This window comes from Rhinichthys klamathensis, unplaced genomic scaffold (genome assembly GCF_029890125.1).
Source record: "Rhinichthys klamathensis goyatoka isolate OS25496 unplaced genomic scaffold, OSU_Roscu_1.1 h1tg000437l_1, whole genome shotgun sequence".
Taxonomy (NCBI): Eukaryota; Metazoa; Chordata; class Actinopteri; order Cypriniformes; family Leuciscidae; genus Rhinichthys; species Rhinichthys klamathensis.
This window is the reverse complement of record NW_026606933.1, coordinates 168,680-180,000: the sequence shown is the minus strand read 5'-3', so window position 1 is coordinate 180,000 and position 11,321 is coordinate 168,680. Positions and strand designations below refer to the sequence as shown.

Genomic DNA, 11,321 nt, shown 5'->3' with positions numbered 1-11,321 from the left:
GGGGTGTTTGCCGGATGCACGCGGTGTTTGGTGGTGTTTGGCGGATGCACGCGGTGTTTGGCGGATGCACGCGGTGTTTGGCGGATGCACGCGGTGTTTGGCGGATGCACGCAGTGTTTGGCGGATGCACGCGGTGTTTGTCGAATGCACTCGGTCTTTGGCGGTGTTTGGCGGATGCACGGGGTGTTTGGCGGATGCACGCGGTGTTTGGTGGTGTTTGGCGGATGCACGCGGTGTTTGGCGGATGCACGCGGTGTTTGGCGGATGCACGCGGTGTTTGGCGGATGCACGCAGTGTTTGGCGGATGCACGCGGTGTTTGGCGGATGCACTCGGTGTTTGTCGAATGCACTCGGTCTTTGGCGGTGTTTGGCGGATGCACGGGGTGTTTGGCGGATGCACGCGGTGTTTGGTGGTGTTTGGCGGATGCACGGGGTGTTTGGCGGATGCACGCGGTGTTTGGTGGTGTTTGGCGGATGCACGCGGTGTTTGGTGGATGCACGCGGTGTTTGGCGGATGCACGCGGTTTTTGCCGGATTCACGCGGTGTTTGGCGGATGCACGCGGTGTTTGGCGGATGCACGCGGTGTTTGGTGGTCTTTGGCGGATGCACGCGGTTTTTGCCGGATTCACGCGGTGTTTGGCGGATGCACGCGGTGTTTGGCGGATTCACGCGGTGTTTGGCGGATTCACGCGGTGTTTGGCGGATGCACGCGGTGTTTGGTGGTCTTTGGCGGATGCACGCGGTTTTTGCCGGATTCACGCGGTGTTTGGCGGATGCACGCGGTGTTTGGCGGATGCACGCGGTTTTTGCCGGATTCACGCGGTGTTTGGCGGATGCACGCGGTGTTTGGCGGATGCACGCGGTGTTTGGCGGATGCACGCGGTTTTTGCCGGATGCACGCGGTGTTCGGCGGTGTTTGCCGGATGCACGCGGTGTTTGCCGGATGCACGCGGTGTTTGGCGGATGCACGCAGTGTTTGGTGGTGTTTGGCGGATGCACGCGGTGTTCGGCGGTGTTTGACGGATGCACGTGGTGTTTGGCGGTGTTTGCCGGATGCACGCGGTGTTTGGCAGATGCACGCAGTGTTTGGTGGTGTTTGGCGGATGCACGCGGTGTTCGGCGGTGTTTGACGGATGCACGTGGTGTTTGGCGGTGTTTTCGGATGCACGCGGTGTTTGGCAGATGCACGCGGTGTTTGCCGGATGCACACGGTGTTTGGTGGTGTTTGGCGGATGCACGCGGTGTTTGGCAGATGCACGCAGTGTTTGGTGGTGTTTGGCGGATGCACGCAGTGTTTGGTGGTGTTTGGCGGATGCACGCGGTGTTCGGCGGTGTTTGGCGGATGCACGTGGTGTTTGGCGGTGATTTCGGATGCACGCGGTGTTTGGCAGATGCACGCGGTGTTTGGCGGATGCACGCGGTGTTCGGCGGTGTTTGCCGGATGCACGCGGTGTTTGGTGGTGTTTGGCGGATGCACGCGGTGTTTGCCGGATGCACGCGGTGTTTGGTGGTGTTTGGCGGATGCACGCGGTGTTTGGCGGATGCACGCAGTGTTTGGTGGTGTTTGGCGGATGCACGCGGTGTTTGGCAGATGCACGCAGTGTTTGGTGGTGTTTGGCGGATGCACGCAGTGTTTGGTGGTGTTTGGCGGATGCACGCGGTGTTCGGCGGTGTTTTCGGATGCACGCGGTGTTTGGCAGATGCACGCGGTGTTTGGCGGATGCACGCGGTGTTCGGCGGTGTTTGGCGGATGCACGGGGTGTTTGGCGGATGCACGCGGTGTTTGGTGGTGTTTGGCGGATGCACGGGGTGTTTGGCGGATGCACGCGGTGTTTGGTGGTGTTTGGCGGATGCACGCGGTGTTTGGTGGATGCACGCGGTGTTTGGCGGATGCACGCGGTTTTTGCCGGATTCACGCGGTGTTTGGCGGATGCACGCGGTGTTTGGCGGATGCACGCGGTGTTTGGTGGTCTTTGGCGGATGCACGCGGTTTTTGCCGGATTCACGCGGTGTTTGGCGGATGCACGCGGTGTTTGGCGGATTCACGCGGTGTTTGGCGGATTCACGCGGTGTTTGGCGGATGCACGCGGTGTTTGGTGGTCTTTGGCGGATGCACGCGGTTTTTGCCGGATTCACGCGGTGTTTGGCGGATGCACGCGGTGTTTGGCGGATGCACGCGGTTTTTGCCGGATTCACGCGGTGTTTGGCGGATGCACGCGGTGTTTGGCGGATGCACGCGGTGTTTGGCGGATGCACGCGGTTTTTGCCGGATGCACGCGGTGTTCGGCGGTGTTTGCCGGATGCACGCGGTGTTTGCCGGATGCACGCGGTGTTTGGCGGATGCACGCAGTGTTTGGTGGTGTTTGGCGGATGCACGCGGTGTTCGGCGGTGTTTGACGGATGCACGTGGTGTTTGGCGGTGTTTGCCGGATGCACGCGGTGTTTGGCAGATGCACGCAGTGTTTGGTGGTGTTTGGCGGATGCACGCGGTGTTCGGCGGTGTTTGACGGATGCACGTGGTGTTTGGCGGTGTTTTCGGATGCACGCGGTGTTTGGCAGATGCACGCGGTGTTTGCCGGATGCACACGGTGTTTGGTGGTGTTTGGCGGATGCACGCGGTGTTTGGCAGATGCACGCAGTGTTTGGTGGTGTTTGGCGGATGCACGCAGTGTTTGGTGGTGTTTGGCGGATGCACGCGGTGTTCGGCGGTGTTTGGCGGATGCACGTGGTGTTTGGCGGTGATTTCGGATGCACGCGGTGTTTGGCAGATGCACGCGGTGTTTGGCGGATGCACGCGGTGTTCGGCGGTGTTTGCCGGATGCACGCGGTGTTTGGTGGTGTTTGGCGGATGCACGCGGTGTTTGCCGGATGCACGCGGTGTTTGGTGGTGTTTGGCGGATGCACGCGGTGTTTGGCGGATGCACGCAGTGTTTGGTGGTGTTTGGCGGATGCACGCGGTGTTTGGCAGATGCACGCAGTGTTTGGTGGTGTTTGGCGGATGCACGCAGTGTTTGGTGGTGTTTGGCGGATGCACGCGGTGTTCGGCGGTGTTTTCGGATGCACGCGGTGTTTGGCAGATGCACGCGGTGTTTGGCGGATGCACGCGGTGTTCGGCGGTGTTTGCCGGATGCACGCGGTGTTTGGTGGTGTTTGGCGGATGCACGCGGTGTTTGGCGGATGCACGCGGTGTTTGCCGGATGCACGCGGTGTTTGGTGGTGTTTGGCGGATGCACGCGGTGTTTGGCGGATGCACGCGGTGTTTGGCGGATGCACGCGGTGTTTGGCGGATGCACGCGGTGTTCGGCGGTGTTTGCCGGATGCACGCGGTGTTCGGCGGTGTTTGGCGGATGCACGTGGTGTTTGGCGGTGTTTTCGGATGCACGCGGTGTTTGGCGGATGCACGCGGTGTTTGGCGGATGCACGCGGTGTTTGGTGGTCTTTGGCGGATGCACGCGGTGTTTGGCGGATGCACGCGGTGTTTGGCGGATGCACGCGGTGTTTGGTGGTCTTTGGCGGATGCACGCGGTCTTTGGCGGATGCACGCGGTGTTTGGCGGATGCACGCAGTGTTTGGTGGTGTTTGGCGGATGCACGCGGTGTTCGGCGGTGTTTGACGGATGCACCCGGTGTTTGGCGGATGCACGCGGTGTTTGGGGGATGCAAGCGGTGTTTGGCGGATGCACGCGGTGTTTGGCGGATGCACGCGGTGTTTGGCGGATGCACGCGGTGTTTGGCGGATGCACGCGGTGTTTGCCGGTCTTTGGCGGATGCACGCGGTGTTTGGGGGATGCAAGCGGTGTTTGACGGATGCACCCGGTGTTTGGCGGATGCACGCGGTGTTTGGCGGATGCACGCGGTGTTTGGCGGATGCACGCGGTGTTTGCCGGTCTTTGGCGGATGCACGCGGTATTTGGCGGATGCACGCGGTGTTTGGCGGATGCACGCGGTGTTTGGCGGATGCACACGGTGTTTGGCGGATGCACGCGGTGTTTGGGGGATGCAAGCGGTGTTTGGCGGATGCACGCGGTGTTTGGCGGATGCACGCGGTGTTTGGCGGATGCACGCGGTGTTTGGCGGATGCACACGGTGTTTGGCGGATGCACTCGGTCTTTGGCGGTGTTTGGCGGATGCACGGGGTGTTTGGCGGTGTTTGGCGGATGCACACGGTGTTTGTCGAATGCACTCGGTCTTTGGCGGTGTTTGGCGGATGCACGGGGTGTTTGGCGGATGCACGCAGCGCTTGGTGGTGTTTGGCGGATGCACGCGGTGTTTGGCGGATGGACGCAGTGTTTGGGTGGTGTTTGGCGGATGCACGCGGTGTTTGGCAGATGCACGCGGTGTTTGGCGGATGCACGCGGTGTTTGGCGGATGCACGCGGTGTTTGGCGGTGTTTGGCGGATGCACGCGGTGTTTGGCGGATGCACGCAGTGTTTGGCGGATGCACGCAGTGTTTGGCGGATGCACGCCGTGTTCGGCGGATGCACGCGGTGTTCGGCGGTGTTTGCGGGATGCACACGGTGTTTGGCGGATGCACGCAGTGTTTGGCGGATGCACGCGGTGTTCGGCGGTGTTTGCGGGATGCGCGCGGTGTTTGCCGGATGCACACGGTGTTTGGCGGATGCACGTGGTGTTTGGCAGTGTTTGGCGGATGCACGCGGTGTTTGGCGGATGCACGCGGTGTTTGGCGGTGTTTGGCGGATGCACGCGGTGTTTGGCGGATGCACGCGGTGTTCGGTGGTGTTTGGCGGATGCACGCAGTGTTTGGCGGATGCACGCGGTGTTCGGCGGTGTTTGCGGGATGCGCGCGGTGTTTGGCGGTGTTTGGCGGATGCACACGGTGTTCGGCGGTGTTTGGCGGATGCACGCGGTGTTTGGCGGTGTTTGGCGGATGCACGCGGTGTTTGGCGGATGCACGCGGTGTTCGGTGGTGTTTGGCGGATGCACGCAGTGTTTGGCGGATGCACGCGGTGTTTGGCGGATGCACGCGGTGTTCGGTGGTGTTTGGCGGATGCACGCAGTGTTTGGCGGATGCACGCGGTGTTCGGCGGTGTTTGCGGGATGCGCGGTGTTTGGCGGATGCACACGGTGTTCGGCGGTGTTTGGCGGATGCACGTGGTGTTTGGCAGATGCACGCAGTGTTTGGTGGTGTTTGGCGGATGCACGCGGTGTTCGGCGGTGTTTGACGGATGCACGTGGTGTTTGGCGGTGTTTTCGGATGCACGCGGTGTTTGGCAGATGCACGCGGTGTTTGCCGGATGCACACGGTGTTTGGTGGTGTTTGGCGGATGCACGCGGTGTTTGGCAGATGCACGCAGTGTTTGGTGGTGTTTGGCGGATGCACGCAGTGTTTGGTGGTGTTTGGCGGATGCACGCGGTGTTCGGCGGTGTTTGGCGGATGCACGTGGTGTTTGGCGGTGATTTCGGATGCACGCGGTGTTTGGCAGATGCACGCGGTGTTTGGCGGATGCACGCGGTGTTCGGCGGTGTTTGCCGGATGCACGCGGTGTTTGGTGGTGTTTGGCGGATGCACGCGGTGTTTGCCGGATGCACGCGGTGTTTGGTGGTGTTTGGCGGATGCACGCGGTGTTTGGCGGATGCACGCAGTGTTTGGTGGTGTTTGGCGGATGCACGCGGTGTTTGGCAGATGCACGCAGTGTTTGGTGGTGTTTGGCGGATGCACGCAGTGTTTGGTGGTGTTTGGCGGATGCACGCGGTGTTCGGCGGTGTTTGGCGGATGCACGTGGTGTTTGGCGGTGTTTTCGGATGCACGCGGTGTTTGGTGGTGTTTGGCAGATGCACGCGGTGTTTGGCGGATGCACGCGGTGTTCGGCGGTGTTTGCCGGATGCACGCGGTGTTTGGTGATGTTTGGCGGATGCACGCGGTGTTTGGCGGATGCACGCGGTGTTTGCCGGATGCACGCGGTGTTTGGTGGTGTTTGGCGGATGCACGCGGTGTTTGGCGGATGCACGCGGTGTTTGGCGGATGCACGCGGTGTTTGGCGGATGCACGCGGTGTTTGGCGGATGCACGCGGTGTTCGGTGGTGTTTGGCGGATGCACGCAGTGTTTGGCGGATGCACGCGGTGTTCGGCGGTGTTTGCGGGATGCGCGGTGTTTGGCGGATGCACACGGTGTTCGGCGGTGTTTGGCGGATGCACGCGGTGTTTGGCGGTGTTTGGCGGATGCACGCGGTGTTTGGCGGATGCACGCGGTGTTCGGTGGTGTTTGGCGGATGCACGCAGTGTTCGGCGGTGTTTGCGGGATGCGCGGTGTTTGGCGGATGCACACGGTGTTCGGCGGTGTTTGGCGGATGCACGCGGTGTTTGGCGGATGCACGCGGTGTTCGGCGGTGTTTGCCGGATGCACGCAGTGTTCTGTGATTTTAACAGTAAAAGATGCTACAGTGAAAAACTGTTAATCGGTTAACAGAAAGTTTCTGTACTATAGGCTATACGGTGAATAACTGTGATAAATCTAACCGTACATTTAATGTAATTTTACAGTCAAATACATTACATTTACACGTCAAGTTTTTGGAAGTGAAAAAGAACAAGTCATTGTATAATTTACAGTGAAAAAAATTTAAATTGACATTCCCACAATTCTCTTCACATTTGATGTATTTTTGTTGAAATAAGTGTTTCTTCAAAGTTTTTCTGATCAGTTATGTGCATTAGGGTTTTATGTTACATTTAATGTTGTTAAATTAATGTTTATTGCATTTTTTAAATGCCGTGTGTTACCATGATGGTGTTTAGTGTGTGTGTGAATGACACTGTGCAGCTTCTATATATTACAAATTAACCTTATTATGGAAAAGCTGGTGTGATGAGCTGTGATTGACCATGTGACTCATCTCCACTGTGATTGGTGGATATCAGTGCATTACAATGGTACAAAACAGATATTAGTATTTCAATAAATCGGTAAATTAACATTATATTAGATAATGGAATGTTTTTTTTCTGTAAATTTAACTTAAGTCTGTAAAACCTAAAATGTTACAAGCGCATTTCTTACGGTAAATTTCTGGCAACCACAGCTGCCAGTTTTTTACCGTAAATTGAACAGGATTTTTTTACATTGAACTACCCAGTGCGAAAGCCCTGATAGAGTGGCATGAAAGTGCTGGTACCTGCGTGGCCTGACTGTAGGGCCCGATGCTGGCCGGGGCCCAGTGAGAACGGCTCTGGACGTGAAGTGTGTGTCTCTGAGGAAACCTGTCGTTCTCGCTCGCCACCGTCCAATCGTGAAGCAGAACGTCCATCTGAAGATGCTGACCGACCGGGAGAGACGCCTGGACACACACCCTGATGAGACAACACACACTGACAGCTTGTAACGGAACTTAACAAACGAGACCTTTCCAGACTTGCTATGTTGTCTATGAATCTATGAAAGCCTGATGCAATTTGGACCTTCGACCCGTTGGACCCCATTGAAGTCACTATATGGAGAAAATCCTGGAATGTTTTCCTAATAACCTTCATTTCTTTTCGACAGCAGAAATAAAGACATGAACATCTTGAATGACGAGGGAGAGAGTAAATTATCATTACATTTTAATTCTGAAGTGAACTACTCCTTTAATTGGACTGTATGTAGAGTTGAGAAACTGTGTTATAGCGACACTGGTGGCCGTTAGCTGAACTGCAGCAGAACTCGTGAGACTATAGAAACTGTTATATATATATATCAGTGATGCGCGGGTCAATGTATAAACAACCCGCACCCGACCGACGTTTTCAACTAACCCGCCCGCAACTCGGACCGCAAAAAAAAGAAAAGAAAATATTGTACCCAACCCGCTTCCCGACCCGCATTTTTTAAAAGTAGTAAATGCTCATCGTAGCGTCATTGGGCCATTAGACGTGTAACACACATGTGTAAATAGCATCGCAAGTAGTAGGCTAATTGTTTATTAATGAAGTTGAAGTTGCTGACTCGCGATCTTCGCAGTAGTGAATGCGCCAGAGAGAAATGCACATTTCATACAGATAAGCAGAGAGCAGTCCGTTTTCTTTAGTTTTGAATTGTTCTGTTTACAAGTAGACATTTCAATATAGATATATTTTTCAGGTCTGTGAAGTAGGCTACCTTATACGCTGAGTTTCGGTTAATTTATGAGACTCGCTCCAGTTTACGCGCCGGCGCCTCCGTGTCGTGATTATCTTGTCTGCTATACTTACTTCTTATTTATTAAATCCAGGCAATTGGTTGATGAAACATTGATTAAAATAAGATACAATTAGTACAAATCGAAATTCACTTTAAAGAAAGGCTTTGTGTCTTCTGTATGAGGTCTCTGTGAAAGTTTTAAAACAGTCTTTTAGTGCCGCTTCAGAGCGGTCGCGTCCTTACATTGTTTTTTCCTCATAAATGCGAACGCGAAAAATAAAATAAAATGAATATTTTATGTTCTGTGGAGAGCCAACCCTTCTTCATCCGGTGGGTAGTATTACTTTTGACTAGTGTAATTCAGTGTAATTCACAAAATTAAAAAAAAAAAAAAGGTTGCCTCCAAAAAGTTAAATATTTGTTTTGTCACGCATGAATGCGTGTGTAGCCGATTTCCCTCATATAAATATAAAACGCATGTGTAGACTGATATGTTTCTAATGTCTGGACTCTAATGTCTGGACTAATGAACAGACGTTTCAATATATTGGTAGCCTATTAAATGCATTTTCTGAGATTTTATAGGCCTATTTCAAGTTTTGACTGCAAATGTCACGTCCATAACGCTGGAATTCTCCAATTTTAAATAATCTATCCTCAACTAGTTTTGTTGTGTTGGTCTACGTATTTTATAATGTTAACTTCAAAATTCAAATAATACTAATATAATTTAAAGATGTGGTAGCATTGGATCTGGACGGGAAGGATAACTCTTGGAGTTGGAAGGGGTGTGTCGCGATTCTTTAGGTTCGTGGATCTGAGTGTCGTGATTTCGGTTTCATATCGCATATCGTTACAGCTACATATCTTTCCTCTCTCCGCCTCCATCTCTCCCTGTAGAGCTCGTGCGTCATCTTCGTGCCAGTTATTCAGCCAATAAAGTGTAGGCCTATGTATTTCATAGAAAATTGTGTCTAGTAGCTACTAAATACATTACAAAGGTTTAATTTACATCTTTATTTCAAACGATCCGACCGACCGCGACCCGAATATCATTAAAAATATTTTTGGATGACTCGTAACCGCGGGTGACCGCAGGCACCCGCTCATTTTGGATCAACCCGCGCATCACTGATATATATTTATAAATTATTTTTCATTTTAATTCATTCAGGATTCACAAGGTCTTGGAAACCTGAATATATGAGAACGTGTGATTTCTAGACCTGGTAAAGTCATGATAAATAATAAATGTATGTAAATCTATGGGTATTTTTATTTTTATAATGAATATATATTTTTCTAGTTATTCCAAGCACTGGAATATTTTACCAGGTATAAATTGTGAGTAAAAAAAATAAAATAAAAAAAAGATTCACTAACACTACTTGAAACCTTTATGCATCATGAATTATAAAGGTATTCATAATGTACATTGTAATGCATTATATCTGTTAATAAATGACTGTAACAAAAGTTAAACCCATTATAATATGAACAGATTTCTTGTTGCATCTGAAATCGGTTGTTTTAATGCATTGTACTTTATAAAGGTTTCTGTAACCAATAACTGCAGTTACAATTATTCATGAGATCATACAATGCATTATAAGAAGCATAAACAATGCATTAAAATACTTTTACAATGCATTATAAGAAGCATAAACAATGCATTAACATACTTTTACAATGCATTATAAGAAGAGTAATGAATGCATTAAAATACCTTTACAATGCATTATAAGAAGCATAATTAATGCATTAAAATACCTTTACAATGCATTATAAGAAGCATAATTAATGCATTAAAATACCTTTATAATGCGTTATAAGAAGCATATTTAATGCATTAAAATACCTTTATAATGCATTATAAGAAGCATAATTAATGCATTAAAATACCTTTATTATGCATTATAAGAAGCATAATTAATGCATTAAAATACCTTTATAATGCATTACAAGAAGAGCAATTAATGCATTAAAATACCTTTATAAGGCATTATACATAAAGGCTTTGAGTAAAAGTCTCATCCAGTAAATCAGGGATGACTTGAACGCTGTTTTTGCTGAAGTTTCCCTGAAAGCCTTGGCCGTGGAGAGCTCTCTCCGTGATGTACCAGTGATGCACCAGTGATGCACCAGTGATGTACCAGTGATGCACCAGTGATGCACCAGTGATGTACCAGTGATGTACCAGTGATGCACCAGTGATTCACCAGTGATGTACCAGTGATGCACCAGTGATGTACCAGTGATGTACCAGTGATGCACCAGTGATGCACCAGTGATGTACCAGTGATGCACCAGTGATTCACCAGTGATGTACCAGTGATGCACCAGTGATGTACCAGTGATGTACCAGTGATGTACCAGTGATGCACCAGTGATGCACCAGTGATGTACCAGTGATGTACCAGTGATGCACCAGTGATGTACCAGTGATGCACCAGTGATGTACCAGTGATGCACCAGTGATGAACCAGTGATGTACCAGTGATGCACCAGTGATGTACCAGTGATGTACCAGTGATGCACCAGTGATGAACCAGTGATGCACCAGTGATGCACCAGTGATGTACCAGTGATGCACCAGTGATGTACCAGTGATGCACCAGTGATGTACCAGTGATGTACCAGTGATGTACCAGTGATGCACCAGTGATGCACCAGTGATGCACCAGTGATGCACCAGTGATGTACCAGTGATGTACCAGTGATGTACCAGTGATGTACCAGTGATGTACCAGTGATGCACCAGTGATGCACCAGTGATGTACCAGTGATGTACCAGTGATGTACCAGTGATGCACCAGTGATGCACCAGTGATGTACCAGTGATGCACCAGTGATGTACCAGTGATGTACCAGTGATGTACCAGTGATGCACCAGTGATGTACCAGTGATGTACCAGTGATGCACCAGTGATGTACCAGTGATGTACCAGTGATGCACCAGTGATGCACCAGTGATGTACCAGTGATGCACCAGTGATGCACCAGTGATGTACCAGTGATGCACCAGTGATGCACCAGTGATGTACCAGTGATGCACCAGTGATGCACCAGTGATGCACCAGTGATGTACCAGTGATGTACCAGTGATGCACCAGTGATGAACCAGTGATGTACCAGTGATGCACCAGTGATGTACCAGTGATGTACCAGTGATGTACCAGTGATGCACCAGTGATGAACCAGTGA

At 51.6% G+C, this 11,321-nt stretch overlaps 1 protein-coding gene across 3 annotated transcripts in view; it reads right to left on the bottom strand.

Annotated features, from left to right (window-relative positions):
* Positions 1–11,321, bottom strand: part of dph6 (diphthamine biosynthesis 6) — a 136,735-nt gene that overhangs the window by 59,248 nt on the left and 66,166 nt on the right. For all 3 annotated transcript variants that reach the window (XM_056236067.1, XM_056236068.1, XM_056236070.1), the window contains exon 12: positions 7,135–7,309. In XM_056236067.1, coding sequence (XP_056092042.1) covers positions 7,135–7,309 — 175 coding nt within the window. The remainder of the gene's footprint in view (positions 1–7,134; positions 7,310–11,321) is intronic.